At 34.8% G+C, this 21,057-nt stretch overlaps 3 protein-coding genes across 3 annotated transcripts; all 3 read right to left on the bottom strand.

The window, feature by feature from the left end:
• Nucleotides 1-619: 619 nt before the first annotated feature.
• LOC107482292 (UDP-glucuronate 4-epimerase 6) lies at nucleotides 620-2,704 on the bottom strand. Its single transcript, XM_016102739.3, is given in 2 exon segments — nucleotides 620-2,481; nucleotides 2,483-2,704. Coding segments are annotated over 2 exon segments (1,293 nt in total). The 5' UTR covers nucleotides 2,563-2,704; the 3' UTR covers nucleotides 620-1,268.
• Nucleotides 2,705-3,666: 962 nt separating this feature from the next.
• LOC107482293 (uncharacterized) lies at nucleotides 3,667-4,402 on the bottom strand. The gene has a single exon (XM_016102740.3). It carries the CDS (start codon nucleotides 4,364-4,366, stop codon nucleotides 3,815-3,817), a length of 552 nt encoding a protein of 183 aa, XP_015958226.1. The 5' UTR covers nucleotides 4,367-4,402; the 3' UTR covers nucleotides 3,667-3,814.
• Nucleotides 4,403-5,665: 1,263 nt separating this feature from the next.
• LOC107482294 (serine hydroxymethyltransferase 4) lies at nucleotides 5,666-8,130 on the bottom strand. The gene is made up of 4 exons (XM_016102741.3): nucleotides 7,375-8,130; nucleotides 6,610-7,000; nucleotides 6,388-6,489; nucleotides 5,666-6,185 (listed from the first exon to the last, which is right to left on the bottom strand). The coding sequence occupies exons 1-4, from the start codon at nucleotides 8,050-8,052 to the stop codon at nucleotides 5,941-5,943; spliced, it is 1,416 nt and encodes a 471-aa protein (XP_015958227.1). The 5' UTR covers nucleotides 8,053-8,130; the 3' UTR covers nucleotides 5,666-5,940.
• Nucleotides 8,131-21,057: the final 12,927 nt, after the last annotated feature.

Below are 21,057 nucleotides of genomic sequence, written 5' to 3'. Positions count from 1 at the left end.
AAATTAAAAAATCTTTTACCTTTAATTAATTTACCGTCGTCTTCTAAGGAGGCAACTGCATATGAAATGGATAAATTGAATAAGGAAAAATACAGATAACTAACAATATTTTAGAGTAATATGTGAACAATATGAATTAATAGAATTAAAAAAGTAAATTAATCTTAAATTTAATTAGTAACATTAAATTAAGATTAGTGCATTTTTATTTAATTAGTAATGGAAAAGTATGAGGAGCCAATAGAATACTTATACAATGTGTATAATGGAGGTTTATGAAGTATTAGAGATATAACCATTAGTATTACCTTTTTCCATCAACTAAAGCTTTTGGGATGAGTGGTATCGTGATATGATATTAAAATACTAGATTAAAAATATCAAGAATTCAATCATTAATTTACACATTATACAAATAATTTATTGACTCCCTAACAGAATGATCATTTTGTAATATAGTCATTGTTTAATTAACACATCCCAAAATAACGGTATACGTATAGCAGTTATTACACATTATACTACGTTACTACTAGACTCTATTAGCTGATTCAGTTATTTCTGTTAATTCCTTGACTACTTTTCCTTCCAATTAGTGCTTGTACAAATACTCTGTTACTGACACATGGAAAATTGAGCCAAATGACATTCTAATGCAACCAGGCCAGAAGCAGATCCTGTAAATTTCATCACAATTTGTGTTTTTTTTTTTTTTTAACTCATCACAATTTATTGTATGTATAGTTGTATACATAGCCATCAGATTAAAAAACATGGAAATTATTACACGATCCATAACATAGGAAAGGTACCCCACCTCTTCATTGTTCCAGCTCACAGACAGAAACATATACACTTGGCTTTTCCTTGGCTCATCGTCCTTCGTCCTTTCTTGCGTTTGCTTTCTGTTTTATCTCACATTAACTTTGTCTCCTCCTTCTACACTCCACATTTATATATATATGTATCAATCAATCCTCTCTCATCATCTCATCTCCTCCATGATTCACGCTTCAAACTATGGAGTGGACCACACAACACATAACTCTCACCACCACCACCTCCTTTCTCTCCCCCAACAAAAAATCACAATAATTCCATATAAAAACAAATAAAAATAATAATTAAAAAAAAAGCTCAATCAACCAGTAGTCCTGTTTCGATAGAAATGTTTGTATGATTTAGGTTTACAAACATTTATATACTCATGGCATATTTCTATAAAAATCAAGTATAATCGCATTATAGAAAAAATAAATTTTCAGTGACTAATTATTTCCCTTTTTTGCCCCTAATTGAACACCATAATAGCCAGCGTACCACTTAACAAACTTTCTGAGGCCGGCGGCAAGGTCGGTAGTGGGCTTATATCCAAAATCTTGATTAGCCAAACTCACATTAGCGTGCGTGAACGGAACGTCGCCGTTTCGTGGCATCTTAATCACGTGCTTCTTTGCCTTCACGTTCAGCAACCCTTCTAATATAGCAACCAACTTCCCCACCGGCACCGGCGACGTGTTCCCAAGGTTGTAAACCCTAAGTTGCGCCGGTCCCCGCTTCTTCCCTCCGCTCCCGGTACTCTTCTCTGCAGTGTCCAGCGCTCCCAGGCACCCCTTCACCACGTCATCTATGTACGTGAAGTCACGCGCCACCTCCTTGTCCTCCTGCGTCTGATAGACATCAATGGTCTTCCCCTGAAGTATGTCCTTCGTGAAGAAGAAGTAAGCCATGTCAGGTCTCCCCCAAGGTCCATACACCGTGAAGAACCTTAATCCGGTGAGGGAAAGTCCATAGATGTGGTTGTACGTGTGCGCGATCTCCTCGCCGGCTTTCTTCGTGGCGGCGTAGAGGCTCGCAGGCTGGTCCGTACGGTGGAGCTCCGAGAAAGGGTTCTCGGTGTTGAGTCCGTAGACGGAGCTGGAAGAGGCCCAAACAATGGCAGGTTGGGGGTTCACTTCCTTGGAAACTTCTAGAAGGTTTACGAATCCCGCGACGTTGGATGCCACGTAGGATTGCGGGTTCTGCATGGCGTAACGAACTCCGGCTTGCGCAGCTAGGTGAAGCACGTGCGTGAACGGAACGACGTCGAAGAGCTTGATGAGTAACGGCTTGTCGTTTAAGTCACCTTCCACGATGAAGATCTCGTGCTTCGACAGTAGGGCCTGCCTGGCGCGCTTCAACGACGGGTCATAGTAGTCGTTGAAGTTGTCCAGGCCCAAGACACCGTCGCCACGTTTCTTAAGAGCCAACGAGCAGTGCGCTCCAATGAAACCCGCGGCGCCGGTGACTAGGACCGTCATTCCGCCGGAGCGGCGCGTCGTGGCAGAGCGGTGGACCTGCTTCTCCCAGGCCGCGCCGCCCCCGCCGAAGAAGGCAGAGGAGAGGAAGTTAGTGTGGGAGTGAAAGTGAGGGGATTCGGATGAGATGGGAGGGTTGTGGAGGGTGAAGAAGATGAGTAGGATAAGTGCAGCTATAAGCGAGCTTGGAGCTGTTGACCCTTCGGATGTAGCTCTGATAACGTAGAAGCTTTATGGATTTGCTTGTATCTGGTGGAGATGCCATAATTCTAAATTTGATTTATGTTATGTGTGTTTAAAACGGGGCCTCTTAAATCTAATCTTAGTGAGATTGAGCCCTGAAGGTGAAAAAGATGAATATATATATAATGGGAGGGAGGAGAGGACAGAGGAGTGAGCGGTGGGTTGGTATTATTGGTTGAGAGGAGGTTTCTTTTTCTTCTTTTAACTCTTGTGATTGTCACAGATGGTAAATTGTATGTCCACTTGAATTGAGGCATATTGCAATGTCATATGTCCTTGTCGAATTGAAGCATTAACTACCAGCAATTATTATTTGTTCCAATTCACAAAACCACGTAACTAACTACCATTTCATACAAGGTATTATTATTGTGGGTAACAAACGATGACAAATATATAGCAGACTACCAGCAAAGTTGAGTGATATTTGAAAGTAAAAGATTCAGGATAAAATTGTAGAATTCAGGTGCTTGACAACGATGTTTTCAGCATAATTCGTGGTGTAATTTGCTTGTTTTGACAACATTGCAGACATGGCTTGGTTTATTGATTGATTTCTCTTTAATAAAAACTGCATCATGATTCATGCATGGTAATGGTGCGTCAGCAGAGTCGCCATATGAATACATCAAATAAATATGTCAATTTATGAATTTTGAGAAATATTATGGTATTTAATTTCTATAGTCAATTCTCAATCATTTATATCTCATAAGCAGTCAATTATAGGTCAACTTTCAATGCAACGGATGTAAACAAATAATTTCTTTTAAAAATCGTGGGAGGTCCTTGACACCATGACTCTTCTTGACAACGTAAACCGTTTTCTGTCCCAATGAATAAAATAAGAGAGAAGTTCCCCAAGCAAAAAATGTGGAAAATGTTCAGCAGAATTTTGAAAGAAAAAATTTTTATAAATGGTAATTACCAAAACTTTGATTGAACTAGGCTGATTTTATAAACATTCATGGTAACACATGCAACATATTTCCATATACAAGGAATTTTCTCCAACAATGAAAGGGTAGCTAATTAAGTGAAGTGTTGTCTTAAATCTCTGCTGGTTCCATTAAATCTTCTTCACACACAATGAGCAAGAATACTTATTCTGAATTTGAGGAATCGGTAAGCATAATCAAGAATGATCCTTTCTTTTCATTGTATTCTGAATACTTAATAGAAATATATAAATATTTGTCAAACTGGGACAAGGATGCCCCTTTCTTTCATTCAAAGAACCAAGAAACAAAAGAATAATAATAAGAAAACAAGATTCAAACTTGGAAAGGCCATGGCCAATCCTTCAAATCGTCTTGGCCCTGAACCTTGGCAGTTCTCCTGGCAGCAACACCATCACTTCCTTCGACATAAGAGTAGTACTTCAAGAAAAACGCAAGAGTGAGGACCACCCATTCCAAGCAGAATATCAAAGCAGCAAGGCCCCCACCAAGTTTGAGGATCACCGAGGCATCATCTTCCCTCACGTATGAATTCAACTGCATAAGAAAGTCCCCAGTTCTCGTGAATATTAGCACCGAAATAGATCCCTGGAATATGGCGGTTAGCACGGTGGCCACCATGTGAGCAGAGTACCAGCGGTTAGCATCTCCGGAAACGGCGGCGCAGCCAGACACAGCGCCTGCAATGGTGAACGCGTGGAGGAGGATCAAGAAGAAGCCGCAGAGGGAGGGGAAGAGGCGGAGAGAGAGGGTGAGGAAGATGCAGCTGGAGGCTGCGCCAAGGAGTATGTAGTTGCAGAACAAGAAAAGCTTGTGGATATGATAGTGCTTTTGACTCATTGACTCGCTCTCTATGGACAACCCCATTTCTATGTAAGAACTTGTGTTTCGAGATTCAAGATGAATGGCGATGCTAATTATATAGATGCATGGATCTAAACGGTCATTTAATTTCTCAGAGTTTGCTTAGATCTAAGGCAATTTTGAGTATGTGACCGTTGGGGAAGTGGACGGAGTTGCATGTAACGGATAGTTTTATGGGAAACACACACAGAGACACAAGGAATCCCTCACTTTTGTGTCCATATGTTTGATATTAAATATTATTATTGTTGTGACTTGTATTTATTTATTAAAAAGAATTTAATTAACTTGTTTTTTAAACGTATAGTTTAAGAAATAATGATATAAATTTTTTAAGTTTTTTAGTTATTAAAAATGTAAGGAAATTAATTTTTAATAATTTTATTAAAATATTTATTTTTATACTATTTAAAATGACATACTAACAAAATTATATTACAAATAATTTATTTTATTTTCATTTTTTTTTTTAATTTTGGCCATTGTTAGTTGTTACACCCACTCACAGTATTATTTTTTTTTTTTGGGTATTGACCCACTCACACAGTTTAAGTGTGTCTTGCCACTAGATCAATCAAATTTTTGGTTTGGTATTTCGCTAGAAAAATTTTTCTCTCCCTAGGGCCTGTTTATTTTTATTTTTAAAAAAAGAACCAGACAACAGAGCGTCAATTAGGCAGGAGTAGCTAGAAGGCTTTGCTTTTAGCCTTTTACAAACTCGGGTCATGGTTTGTTCTTCAAATGAGAATAAAATTGTGCCTACAATGTACTTAACTTTGTATTTAAAAAATTCAGTTTTTTACTCTGTTTTAAAGGAAAAAAGTTGAGTTAACTTTACGTTTTGCTAAAGACCAAAAAGAATTATTAGACGTGGAGGCACAAGAGCTTTGGATCTGTACAGAGCGCAACTGGTTGTAGTTGGGAGTGCTGTTCTGCACTTTACGGATTACTTAATTATAGGGATCTCAAAACACAAATGATGTACTATTCCATTCTTGAATTCTCAATGTCCGCACTACGGCGGGTCATTCACTTTCCAACTTCAATGAAGAATCCTGGATATTTGAATGGAAACTTCGTTTATTGGTAAATTTTAGTATCAATCATGTCGGTAGTAGCTCCTGGCTCGCAGATCACAGAATTCTCTTTTCCCCATCAAGCATACTTCATCCTTCACGAGGCAGAGTGACATATTGTTTGTTATACATAATTAATTAGCCGATGCAAAAACATGTGATTGTTGATTGGATTTTTATTAACAATTTATAGTAATAAGTTTCTTGTATGCAGTGCAACAATGTGTGAACGAAATCATGGAACATACTACTAGCTTCTCAGGGAAAAGAAAATATTACATGTATTACATCTCGATTGTTATTAAGAAAAATATGATACCTGGCTATAACACACAAAAAAGATGACAAAACAGAACTTTTGAATTGAAATACCATCCCGATAAACAATCTATGTGAAAACCCCCCTCCAAACGAAGAAACTTGTTTTCTTTTTTATCCATTTCACCGTCATCCCTCGAACATTTTAGTGAGACATTGGCGTGTAGAGAGTGGTGACTCAACCTAATCCTTATATTTCATCTCAGACATAAGGAAGCCAGGCATGTCAAATGAGGCAGCGAACTTCTCAACATCTGCTTTGAGCTGTTCAATAGCCTTGTTGTTCTCCAAACCCTTGTTGAAATCTTTCAAGAGTTTGCCATACTCCTTCTGAACCTCCAAAGTGATCGTCACAGCCCGGTGAAGGAACTCTCCAATCTGCTCAAAGTCCTTCTCAACCAAACCTCTAGAAGTCATGGCAGGGGCACCTGTTATAAAAAAATGTAACTCCTGTCAAGTACTCATGCAAAATGCAGAACCAAGATAACAAAACAACAGCAATATCAGACACAAAACACAACCTCAATTTAACACCTTACTCCTTCCAAATAACTTCCTATAATGCCTCTAAACATAATCAATGCATTTTAGAAATTCCATTCCCACAGTAAATATTCAGAAGCTTCTTACCAATACGCACTCCTCCAGGAGCCAAGGCACTGCTATCACCAAAAACGGCATTCTTGTTCACAGTAATGTTGCAGAGATCACATAGTTTCTCCACCTTGTTGCCTGTGACAACATCAAACAGCAATGAAATTAATTTTAAGTGTTAAACAAATTGATGAAGAATATAAACAAAGTGAGCTAGGAACTGTGCATTTTAAAATTCAGGAGTGAGACATCCTTTACCAGTCAATCCAAGAGGGCGGAGATCCCACAAGACAAGATGGTTCTCAGTTCCGCTGGTGACAAGACTGTATCCCTTGCCCATCAAGAACTTCCCAAGGGCGGCCGCATTGGCCTTAACTTGCTTAGCATAGGCCTTGAACCCAGGTGACATAGCCTGTTTCAATGCGACAGCAAGGGCACCGATCTGGTGGTTGTGAGGACCACCCTGAAGGGAAGGGAAGACAGAGAAGTTGATCTTGTCCTCGAAATCATAAACCGCATTCTCAGGCTGCCCCTTCTTGGGTGGCTTAGGTCCCTTCCTGAAGAAGATCATACCCGCCCGAGGCCCCCTCAAGCTCTTGTGGGTGGTTGTTGTCACAATATCACAGTACTCGAATGGGTTATTAACTTCCTACACACACACACAAAATTGTAGATTAATAATGAGTTCCATTTTTATGCACTTAATAGTATCAAAAATCAAAAGTTTTACGCTTTTTCATTCAATCACATTGCATGCATCTACCGACAGTACAATATTTCTATTATGAATCATATTTTGACATTCAATCAACACTTCCATGAATTATCATGCAAATCACGGATGAGCGAATAGTGTTAAGATTCATTTCCATCAGGTCATGCATGTCGATAAACAAATCCAGATGTCAAATCCAAACGCACAAAACAAGCCAGATCCACCTACCCTAAGCATTTACAAATACAAACCACGACTAAAAAAAGAAATAATAAGTTAAAAATGAGAGAAATGGAAATGAGTGATACCTGAGCAGCAACAAGGCCACTGAAGTGAGCCATGTCACAGAGCAAAAGCGAGCCGACCTTATCAGCAACCTCTCTGAACCTCTTGTAATCCCAATCCCTAGGGTACGCACTACCACCGCAGATAATCAACTTAGGCCTGAAATCCAAGGCCTTCTCCTCCAACCTATCGTAATCAATGTATCCAGTGGTGTTGTTCACCTTGTAAGGCAAACTCTCAAAGTAAATGGAAGTCGCAGAGATCTTCTTCCCACCGGAGGTGTAGTAACCGTGGGTAAGGTGACCGCCGGAAGGGAGGTCAAGCCCCATGATGCGGTCATGTGGCTGGAGGACGGCAGTGTAGGCGGCGAAATTGGCGGGGGAGCCGGAGTAAGGCTGGACGTTAACGCCCCAAGACTGAGGGTCGAGGTGGAAGGCCTGGAGGGCGCGTGAGCGGCAGAGATTCTCGATCTCGTCGATGTACTCATTGCCGCCGTAGTAGCGGTTTCCGGGGAGGCCCTCGGAGTATTTGTTGGTGAGGGCGCTGCCAAGGGCCTCGATGACGGCGAAGGAGGTGAAATTCTCGGAGGCGATGAGCTCGATGCCGTGGCTCTGGCGGCGCTTCTCCTTCTCAATGAGGTCGTAGATCTCAGGGTCGACGGTGGCCAAGGGCGTGTTACCCCAAACGTTCACGGGATCCATGATTGAATCTCTGATGTGTGAATGAGAGGGAAGAGAGGGAAGAAGCGGTTAGTGCTGTTGTGGTGAGTGTCGGACAGAAGTGTGATTCGTGGCGCTTTAAAAAGAGATTCCTCAGTCATGTGAAAGTACTTCTCTACCCTTTGCTCGCTTGGCGATTGCTTTTTTGTTGGGTGGTGGTTGGTAATTGCCTACTTGGCCTGAGCTCACTTTCGCATGCTGCCTACAGCCAAGGGCTCTACTGATGAGGACGTTGAATTTACCGGTCACAACTTGTTTTTTATTTTTATTTAAAAAAAAAAAAACGTATTCAAAGATCAAACACAACCTTTCCAGTGTTGCTTTGGGAGTTTGGTTTTTGAACGGTACCTGATACAGCCGGTAGATGCTGTTTACCAACCCGGTCACCATAGTTGAAAAAATAGTTTTTTTTTTTTTTCTAAAAATATAAGACAACTACTCAAATTTTTTGGTTTCTCACAGTATCCTCCAACTCGACAGGTCAAGGACTAATCTGTCGCGGTACTAAGCTCCATTTAAGAGTTTGCCGCTGGCCAATAGATTACTGCATGCACAAGGCGGAATTCGAACCCCCTACTCAAATGAAGATGGCAAAAAACATCTTTTTATAAAGATATTTTGTTTAAAAGTGTGACTTATTTATTTAGACACACTTTAAATAAAGACAACACTTTTATAAATATCAAAATCTAACCATACAATTTATCATCCAAAAATAAAAAAGAAATATTTTCACATAAAGATAATTATAAAATTTTCATTGTAATATCCACCAAAATATAAATGTTATATCAATAAATATATTTTAGAGTTGTATACATTTATATTTTAAAGAATAAATATTTTCTAGACTGATAAGAAACTCTCAAACACACTAAAATAATAAATCGATCCCCAATTATCATAAATGTTAGCCAAATTAGTTGTTGAAAACAATTAATGTATAAGTTCTTCCGAAACAAACAAAACGATATTATTTAACTAATGGTCTCAAATTCTTTCCCTCTTCATATTTTATTTTATCCCAAGCCAACAACTGAAAAACAGCGGATATTGATACTATTGTCGCAAATCCATAACATTGATGGATGGCGATGATAAAGAGGGATCACTTGAACCCTAGTTTTCATCAAGCAGAAGCAAGATGGACCATCTTGAGGGAAGCAGGTTGTATCCCTGATGGCTATGAATAGCGCAAAGTACTCTTGTATCTTTCTGCCAACCTGCGAGTTTAGGCTTTTTCGTTGAAAGAGAAAAGATAAAGGAACTAATTCTTTTTCTTTCCTATTCAATTAATTACTAGGTATTTATCTCTTTTTTTTTTATTTCGACCATCTCATTGATGTCATTTTTTTTCTCTGTTTTTTTTTTCTACTCTCTTATCCATTTATTGAGTAAAATATTGGTTTGTGCATCTAGACCCAAAATATGAGTTTTGATTAGTTATTAAAATGTTAAAACAATTTGAATTATCACTTGATTGGACGAAATTCTTGAATCTAACCCAAAACTTATTATAAAAGAATGGTTCTTTATTGCATAGTTATTAAGACCGAATTGAATTAGTCAGTTTGATCGAAAAATCGATAAACCAAGTCTCTAACCAATCTGATCCAATTTCAAGATCGTTCAAAGTTAAAAATCAATAAGAACTTGTCAAATCTGATAAAAAAATAATAAAAAATCGGTCCAATCAAACCATTCATATAAAAATTTTAAAATTGGTGAAAATGTGATTTAAATTCAGCTCCTCCTTATTACTACATACTTCCTTTTTTATATTCCTAAGCCTCGGATGAATCGAAGGAGTCGGAGATGGGGTTGGTGTCTTCTCAAGCTGAGTCAACCCTAGTGAGAAGCTGGGTTTTCCCAGACTCGGAGTATGGTGACATGGCTTCTTTGGTATCACTGTTTGAAGGGGCTCCATGCTTATGGGCCTTGTGTTTCGTCCTTGTTCAACAGTTGCCAACATTTCTTCGAATTTTGGACATTGCATTATGGAAACGCCAAATTGACTGCAACGAATGGAAACTATCATTAGATAAAACAATCGGCGATGCTTGGTACGCCAAATGATCAATCCATGGGTAAAAGAGACTGAGACCATAAAGTAAACAATACATAACTTGCCTGTCAAAGTTGTACTCGGTAAGCTGGACAAGTGTCGAGGATGGGGTACATGGAGCTTTTTTTTATGGCCAGGGTGATCTTCGTGATCCCCTTCATGTTCGACATTGTCCTTGGTCTCCGCTGCGCAGTCATCATTTGGCAAACCCTTTTGTTGGAATAGTCGGTTCCTCTATTTGGCAAGTGGCTCGTTCTCTTTATCATCAGAGTCGGGGATGATCAAAGGGGTACCCTTGCTTTGCGGAGCAGTTTTTGCAAGACGTGCTGTCTTTTTGCCTCGGTAGGATCGGCTTCTGTGAATGGATAACTTTCTCCTCATACCAGGCCTGCATTTCTATTGTGTACACATTGTACACGACAATGGAAATAATCAAACCAGCACACTAGGAAAAAAATTATAAAACAGTTTATCATGCTGGAGAGGAATAAGATGTATAACTACGGGCAGTCGCGGCTATAGTCCTAAAATGGTCATTTGCATAAAAAGTTCTCAAACCAGTCGCATACATACTAAAATGAACATCCAGCTTAATACTACGAGTATTTTTAATGAATGGAAATAATCTTTTGCTCATCTATATCTCTTTGCAGAAGTTCAGTCCTGCTCCGGGTAGACGGCACTTGTTTTGCGTCCTTGCGGGACCGTTCATTTCCTTCCATGGTCTTGCCAAGGTGTTGGAATAATCCAAGAAATAACAGCTACATGAACATCACACCACATTGCCAACCCCACGAGGAAGATTGAAATAACAAAGTATCAATCCTTAACAAAGCAATCATAACATATCTTTCACCAACTCAAGTAGGAAAAAAAACTATAAAACGGTTTATCTTGCTTGAGAGGAATAAAATGTATAACTACAAAAGTTGCGGATATAGTCCCAATATAGCTGTTTGCATAATAAGTACACAAATCAGTCGCATACATACTAAAATGAAAATCCAGCATAATACTACGAGTAGTTTTAATGAACGGAGATCACCTTTTGCGCATCTATATCTCTTTGCGGAAGTTTAGTCCTGCTCCGAGTAGATGGAGCTTGTTCTGAGTCCTTGCGGGGCCATTAATTTCCATCACTAGCCTTGCCAAAATACTGGAATGACCCAAGAAATAACAACCACATTAACGTCACACCATGTTGCCAACCCCACAAGGAAGAATGAAATAACAAATTATTAACCATAAGTAAAGTGATTATACCTTATCTTTCACCAATGCAAGTAGGTCTATACCTTGGGCGGTGTCACGATTCTCTGCGCCCGCTTTCCATTTTGTTCTGCGGAAACTGATTGCTCACGTCTATGCCTTGCTTGGTCGTTATCTTATTTGCTAGTTGATGCTTCCTTATGTTTTTTTTTTTACCTTTTTTAGACTTGTCCACAATGCATCCCTATGTGTTCACAATGTGGGACAAAGATAGCAAAAATCAACTTAAACCATTGATACCATTTGTATTCAACTTAAGTCTAAACATGAAAGCATTACGGATTGTACTTGGGAGATAACATGGATGGCCTTCTTATCAAGTTCATTAGCGGTCCATTCAGCAACCCATGACTCACGTGCTTGATATGCATCTATCGGACCATGCTTTAACCACTAAAAGTACAGAACCTGGATACGAGAAATTCACATGTTATGAGTTATAACATAAGTCGTACATGCAAGACAAAATTATGGAAACTATTTGCGATACCAGCTAGACGAACATGTGTCCGCCGCATGTTTTATGGTTCTTGGTTTGGAATTTTGTGATTGCATCTTGCAACCACTTCAATATCTTATATGGGCGGTGGAATCTTTTAGGGTTAGAGACATCCAAAATCGGGGGGATGTGCCATGTGGAGATAGTATGTTGGCTTGTTGGGTAAAGAAACATCTTTAACATCACTAGGATGAAGTGTCGCTAAAAGTCATCTGTTGTTCTTTGGTATCCATTGGACAACCATAGACGAAGTTTCGCAGTTGTGTTGTTGTTTTCTTTTGGAATTGCCTCTTAAGTGCAACATGAAAAGCATTTTCCTTATTCAGTTCCGGGATGCCGTCCCCTACATTAATGAAACATTGTACAATAATAAATAAATTTTTGCATACGCAAACCAAAAAAACATGCAAAATAACTCTCACATCATACATGACTACTATTGACCTCTAGAAGGTATGCCTAACACCTTGCCGATCAACTCAACAGTAACGCGGATGTCCCCTGCATCCACCCTTAGAGTGTTTGAATCCACATCATAGGCCCTTAAAAGATGAAGCACGATGTCTGCTTCACGTGCCATGCCAGTATGGTACCAGCCTCAAGAAATCAAATCCAATAGCTTCAATCTCAGCCAACTTTACATTCTCGCTATGTTGTTCCGAATGGAAAAACATGTTGCTGATGTAACAAGGTGAGCATCGCGTCTCAACTAGTTTATGTCCAACAAAAATTAAAAAATACACATTAGAACAAATAACAAAGATGTTTGTTTCGTGCCGTAAACAGTGTGATATCTTTTTACCCATCTAATTTTTCGTATCGACTAAAGAATTCTGGACGGTTGGAGCGCCGTTAATAGTTAATTACGCAATTGGTCCTCAGCAATCCAATGCAAGATTCTGTTCAATTTATAACCAAGTAAAAAAATTATACTAACATGACAAATAAAACAATTAAAACATTCCAACTGCTACTTTTGACCCAATCCAAATTTCCGAGAAAAAAACAATCAATAAACACCTCACGCACATACATTAAACACTGATCACCAGTTCAATAATGCAAGTTTGAATATGTTTCAAGACATAAAAAACTAAACTAAATCAAGGCATAAAACGAGAACAACATCGATTAACACAACAGTCACACCAAAGGGCTTAAAAAAACAATTAATAGACTAAATGGAGGACCACAGCCACAACATGTTGAAATCATCAACATTAAGATCTTCGTAGAGCACTACTATATACCAACAAAATGTAGTCAAATGCAACACCCGACAACTATAACAAAAAATACAATCCAACAATAGTTCAACATTCTTGTTTGTAATGAGAAAAAAAAACGGTTTTTCATCCCACAATAAGACCCATGAAGAGAAAGGATTCCTTTAGCAAGAATTTAAGGGGTCTCAGAGACTGACTCAACCTATTATAAATACAACAATCAGCAAGGTCATTTAGATTCACACAACGCAACAACATAGCAGCCCTAAAAAAGCAATGTTTACAGCGAAAAATAACCATCCCAATAGATATTAAAGTAACCATATGTTTCAGTTAAAATAAAGACTGAATATCTAATACCAGAACCTGATTTGAGCATCATATATACATTTGCTTACTTAAAAAAAATCTCCATCAAACATCACCTAATTCAAATAATGTGTCAATATACTAAAATCAAAATTTAAGTCACCATGATGTAAATCAACCATCCAAATGTTTGTTAAAGTAACCATCTGATTCGTACTTTATCTGATCATGTGTACATCGAATTATCAACAAAGACAAAAGAAATCATACATATAAAATCAAGGCAACAAGGTTATATTGAATTATGATCAAAGGAAAAAAGAAAACTTGTTTATAATTGATTGACTTATGCAATATGTAGCATGACTTGATGAGTATAAATATATTTACTATACCTCAGGGAATCTTTAATAAGACTTAGATACTGTGCTTAGTTGCTTAAGCAGAAAAAAAGAAATGCGTCCAAAAAAAAATAGTCAAGCAAGCTAAAGATCAACAATGGAAATCAATTATCCGAGAACATGCTAAAGTAACCATCTAATTAATGTCAACTAAAGAACGACATTGGTCAACTATTTTACGTCACATTATATGCAAAGGTCCACACAGCGAGAAAAAACTACTATGCTATTTAAACCGAACTTTTGCGACTCTTTCCGCGCTAACATTAAATCAATTGCAACCATCTACACCAACAGCTTATTCTACACGTTTTAATATACTGAAATTGCAACAATGGAGTTCTTCACTATGAACAGTCAAACATCTCAGCAAGATAAACTGTATCTACGATTAGCAGCAACAGAAACAACAATTATGAAAATAAAAAATTAACCACTAACCGTAGATCATCGACGACGGTAGGTGTTAGAGAGCCTTAACACCAATGAGACCGTGACCCGTCCAACGGTCACGCTCTCAACTAGCTGCGCAGGAGGCAGGACTCAGACTGCAAGCGGTCACAAAGGCAGGCACACCGTGCACGTTACTAGCGCTGAGACAAGCCGGCGACAGAAGACGAGCGTGCGCAATGGTTGAGCGGTGCAGGACCGGGGCCGACCGACGCAACTGCTGCTAGCTAGGGAAGACGTGCGCGAAGGAGGTTGGGCGCTGCAGTTCTGATCGACGCTGATGGAAGTTCCAGGTCACGTGACGCCGCAGTGGTGGGATGTTCAACAACAACCATGCAGGATTTTAGGGGTAGGGTTACCGTCGATGCAAAAAAAAAAAAAGAAAGAGAAAAAAATTTGAATTAGGGATTATGTGGTGGTAGTTAACACAAAACTGAACAGCACTTTTGAAATTAGGATAAATATGAGTAATTTTTATTTTTAATTTATATTAGACTAAATAAATAGTCCATTGTATACATTGTATAAATACCCATTGATTCCCTAATGGAGTTCTTAACTTTATATCTCTGAACAATCATGTTTTGGAATTATTATAAAAAAGATTCCACTATTGTTTTGGAACAAAAACACATCAAATGGAATCTCTATCCAACTTTTTAGTTGGTAACAATAACATATACTTTTCTCTACAAATTTGTATCACGTGAAGAAATTCTCTACAAATTTTTGCATAAGTTCTTTATAGAACACATGAAAAAATAACACATTTCAATTTTAATATTAGACTAATAATTGTATTTTTTAGTGTCATTGAGACTTAATATATTTCACTATGATATGTCAGATATCAACAATTCAAATATAAATTTGATTTTCAGATTTATAGTTTTGAATTTTTTTATCAATTTTATAACCTTTTCAATATGAAAGTCAAATTTTATAATTAAAATTGAAAAAAAATATTTACAATAGAAAAAAAATACATCACCTTGCCATCCCAGTGTATTACACAGTTACTCCATCTTTTAAAAAATCAGCCGAAGAAGTTATACAATATATTCCAAATTTTTTTTTTAACTAAAGATAGAAAAACTCGAACCTGCAATTTTTTAGGTGAGTATGAAAAGACTATGCTATTTGAGTTATAATTCATTGATTTCTACAAATCTTATTTGAATAAAGAAGAAAAAGTACATTTAATTTGATGTTTAAAATTGAAAGGTGGACATACAAACAGCATTATATTTCCGGTTGAAAAGCTAAGGTATGCTGCAAACTCTCACACTCAGAATTTACAAAGTTTGACCTGCAAATTAAATCATTGTCATTAGCTCTGGCTGTCTAAAAAGCATGGCATGATTTGATTAATTTTCATTAGAAGTTTGGAGCTAGCTAGTGTGCATACATTAAAAAGTCTTAGCTTATTACAATTATATTGCAGGCATCAACTTCATGACATAAGACAGCCAAAAAATCAACAGTGTGTTCTATATTTGACTGAAATTATGAATGTGATATATATCCATTTCAATGGGATGCATGTCCTTGTAAGATTTGGTTCCAAGCTTGCTTCTATCTTTAGTTAATTGGTTCTCAATTTTCTCATAGTTGTTGGTGGCATTGGAGTTGGTGAGGGCAACATAGAAATTTTATTTTGCACCAACCCCCCTCCTACTCCCACTAATGCTGACGCATTCCCTTTTCTCAGTTCTCACAATTGGCTTCACTAATATGGGAATTGTTGTATCCTCTCTGGGTACATGAGTACGATTCGGAACCACTAAATAATACTTTTAAATTTCACATGGTCTAAAATTAAAAACTTAATAATTTTTATAAATATAAGACAATTTTTATCTTTTAAATTAACTTTTAGGATGAGTTAGATCTATTTAATTTTTTATATAATATCAGAACAAAAATTAAAAGTTATTATTAAACTATCTTCACACTACAATAAATTTAAGTTGTTTTTAAATTTTAGAGAAAAAGACAAATAGGTCATTGATATTTTGATTTAGAGACATTTAGGTTCTCAAGAATTTTAAAATATATTTAAGTCTTGACCTTTTTAAAATTTAGACATAGCGATCCTTCATGTTCACTTGGGTCGGTCAGATCCAACAAAAAAATCAAACGTGACTTCCGTTGTATTGACCTAGTTAATACGGATGCACACATGAAAGAGTTTTAAAAATGAAACAAATTAGATCTAGCGATCGATATGTCCAAATTTTGAAGAGGTCAAAAATTTAAATATATTTTTTATTTCTCAAAACTACTTAAATGTCTACAAACCAAAAAAATCATAAATTAATTTATCTTTTTTTCTAAATTTTAAGCTTCAAATCTTTGTCTTATCCTGTTAGACTCACTTAATTTTTTATAAATACTGTTAATTATTTTCCTCCACACATACAAAATGTGATTTTTTAAATGAACTTAATGTTAAGAATTAAAATACAATAATAACTATAAATATACTTATTTCATAGTTCAGACACCCAAGTCAATATTCATCAGCCCTACTAACCAAGATCACACCAACAACCTCGTGTCTTTACCCATGGTAATGATTAGCGTATTAGGTCTACATAAAAAAGGTATTGGCATCTATCACCTACTTTATTGTAAGGAGCAATTCCCACTATATTTCTCGATTGGTTTTTCTTTTACACTACTTTGTTACAGGTAAGGAGTATCAAACTGCATTATATAAAGGGGATATTAAAGGAATTCTAAAATTCATACCAACTTCTAAGAATGTTGACTTCCCACTTTACAGGCATACCTTACCAGCAACCTGCTTATTATTATTTTATGATTTATAATAATTAATAAACAAATTAAAATGTTCATTGTGATGAAAATTGAAATTATTAGACACCCCCCTAAACCAAAAATATAAAAAAAATTCTATAATGCCTATTAATTGTTACCTAATTTTTGTCTAACTTATTTTTTGTGATAAATTTTAAATTTTTAAAAATAATTTATTTTTATATCTTTTAAATTAAATATTAGTTTTTAATCCTTTTTAGTGATAAAACACTATTTTTTAAGCACCATACTATTCACCAAATAAAGAAGCCACCTAACTTTGCACATTGCGAAGGCCAAAATAGTAAATATCTACTTGGTAATCGTCTTTCATTAATGTTCTTTGCGGTTGGCACGTCCCAAATTCTATAAGCCTTTCATGTTACCTATCATTATCAGGCTATTTCCTTCATTTATAACCTACTTTATATGGTTCCTAATGCCTAATGCCCTCAAATCCATGATATTTTATATAACTACGACGTGGCTCAAGTTAATTAACATCTAGATCTAGGCCATGAGGTTATGTTAGCAGAACTCAACTTTAGGATCAAAGTACTAAAGGGTATTGGTTTTAAATTAAACTGTATGTAAACTAGGCTATTATTATTATTATTTTCTTATTTACTTAATTATTTTTTAAAAATAATTATATAAACAATTTATCAGACAATTAAGGAAAGATTTTACCTTTATTTTTCTTTTCTTCCCTTTTTTTCCCTTAAAAAATATATTATAATGGTTTGTTGTGAATTTGGGACTATAAATCTGTGACGGTGGTTGTAAAAGTTTTCATCCCCAGACAACCGACAAGAGAAGCACATGGGCAAGCCAGCAGTTGAGATGCATATTGCTATAACGAACCTCTTCCAGCCGTATATTTATGTCTTTTTGAATTTATTAATTCTTATAGATCATAGATATTTATGATTAAATTACTAAAATATCTTGGGTACGTATAAGATCGCTCACGTTATAAATCCCTGATCCCTGATTCCATATGGGCATGGCAAAAAGAAGTAAAGAACCGACAAGGACTGAGAGGGAATTAACAACACTTGAGAGTATTGAGTTGTACTTCTACTGATTTCCCATAGGAGCGAGCTTTACATGGTTTTTATTTAATGGATTTACAATTTGATTCAAAGTTCCAACTTCCAACATTGTCGGTCAGGGTCTTAATTTGAGTGATATAAAATATAACTAATTGAACCCGAAATATATATTATATTCTAATTATATATTGAACTTATTAATCCCTATGCACGTATGGAAGTTGGCCTTGATAAGAGTGACATCCAAGTACATATACAGCTTTATAATTTATAGTTTAGGTAAATTATTATTTTAGTCTTTAATATTTATATATTGAGTTTTAATTTAATTTTTAATATTTAAATTATTTTATTTTAATTTTAAAAAATTTTAAATAAATTTAATATTGATTCACTTTTAAATTTAATATGAGTAATTAATGAAGTGAGTGACGTGAGCGTTAATAATATTTTTAGTTAAATCATATCTTTTTATTTGTATGTGTTAGAAAAAGAATTAAATTTGTGTTTCAAAAAAATTTAATTAAATCAATTTAGATAGAATTAAATTCTATTATTTTCTTTCAAAATCAATTCCAATTCAAATAGATTTAATTTAAAATTTTATTCCATTAGAATTTTACTCAAAATTTAAAATGTTAAAATAAATATCTTTATAATCTAATTATTTTTTCTTAATTTCTCTCAATTATTTTCTCTTAATACCTCCTACTTTTCAATACACACTCTTTTTTTTGTTACCTTTGTTCCATTTTTTCTCTTTCTTTTAACTCACTTAATATAATATATTTGTTTTTTATTGTTGGCTTGTCATTAAAATCAATCATAAAAAATTATTTAATTTTTTGAATTAATAATAATATTTTTTAAATTTATTTTTTTTATTAATCTAATTTTTATTTTTTTAAAAGAGATGCAATTCTAGAGATTTACTAATTCATTTCAAACATTAGAATTCAATTCAATTCTACACTATTAAAAGTTTTCAAACCTGCTATAAAGAAAATCATTTATATTAATGATTCTTGGACGGTCGATTTTACTTACATACTAAAATTGAATGTTATTGTATCTTCAATATATTTTTTTGTGTCAATTTTAATAGTAAGACAATATTAAACCCGTTTAAAATCTATTGGGACTAAAATAGAATTTAAAACGTTAAGGATCAAATTAAGATTTAACGCGAACATTAGAAACCAAAATAGTATTTAAATCTTTATAATTTTCTACATGCTTAAAGTAAAAGCGCAAAAAATATCGTTAAATTATTAGATGATTAACTAAAATGCGATAAAAATATTTAATTATTAAATATATTTTTTTAAAAACTTTGAATATCATATTTTAATATAATTATTTTCAAGTAAGATTAGAAAATAAAGTGTTTTAGTCTTTAAAATTTGATTTTTTACGCCAAACAGACAATTTTTTTTTTGTAAATCACCAATAATATTTTTAAAAAATAAAAAGAAAATATAAAATATAATTTTGGTTTTCTTGCATAATTTTTTTAAATAAATATCTAAATATTTTTATAAAATTTGATATTGTGAAATATAAAAATTATTCATCGCTTATAAAAATAATATATTTTTTATTATTTTATTGTATTTAAAATATTTTATGAGTAATGCAATAGTGCATTGTACTTTCCAATGAAAAATAAAGATTACTCATTTTATAATAAAAAATATATAAAAAAATGTGTGCAATGTATTTGTTTTATAAATTTAATAAGAATCTTAACTCTCTAAACAATTTTACTTTTTATCCAATAAATTCTTATTTTTATTGTTAACAAATTTAAAAAGTATTTCTGTCAGCAATTTAATAATTCAAATATGATTTTGATAGTTGATCACTTTATCATGTAGTCCAAAATAATTTTCTTGACAAAACGTTGGGGATGATGAATTAATGAAACGGAGTAGAAATAAAAAAGAAAAAAGGGACATGGGTGAATCAGTAACTGGGTAAGGGCATGAGATGCAGCGATGAATTTTGCTATGCGGTTGCAATACGCCGAGTCGAGGACCAAAGAAAAAAAAATCTAGGATAGTAACTTTATTAAATTTTGTTTAATATGTAAATAAAAAAATAAATCATTTGATAAAATTTTACGGTTGATTTTTTTTATATGAAAAAATATTGGTATTTTTTTAGGAAATGAGATTATTTGGTATAATTATAGATGGATAGATTTTGTAGGTAAAAAATCAACACATGGAAAATGTAGTGCAACACGTGGAGGGCGTATTGAACATGTGTCAGCATTTTGACTAACACGTGGAGGATGTATTGAACACGTGGTATCGTATTGGCTAACACATGAGGGTGTGGTGCAACACGTGAGGAGCGTGTAGAATGAATTTCATAATATTGTAATACACTTCAAATATCAATATTCAACCAAAACACTATCTCTATTTTCATATTAAAAATAATTTCTGAAATTTTACACTAATCTTATTATATCATTAAAATTATTATTAATAATTATTTAATGACTATAAATTATAAAAGTTGTTGTGTCCTAATATTCTTCTTAAAAAATATCTTACCTATAATTGTGGAGCCATTGCATTTTGATTGGTCTTGCTTCATGCCACACATGAGAGGGGGACCATTAGATTAAATTAATTATTATGTTGGCTCCTTTCTTCACTCTATTTTTGCCAGTACATCATTTACTTTGCATGTGTGCTCCGTTTATGATAATTGCTAATTTGCTAGGTTGCTACCACTTTTTAATTTTAATATTAATAAATGGGTATGTGTAAAATAAACATAATAATTTTTGTGTTTATTAAATGTGTTGTATGTATTTTTATAAATTATTAAATTTTATTAAATATAAGTCAAAAGCTACTATAAAAAAAATATTGAT

The sequence above is a fragment of the Arachis duranensis genome, chromosome 3, assembly GCF_000817695.3.
Source record: "Arachis duranensis cultivar V14167 chromosome 3, aradu.V14167.gnm2.J7QH, whole genome shotgun sequence".
NCBI classification, from domain to species: Eukaryota; Viridiplantae; Streptophyta; class Magnoliopsida; order Fabales; family Fabaceae; genus Arachis; species Arachis duranensis.
The sequence above is the reverse complement of the archived record's forward strand: the minus strand, read 5'-3'. Positions and strand labels throughout refer to the sequence as shown.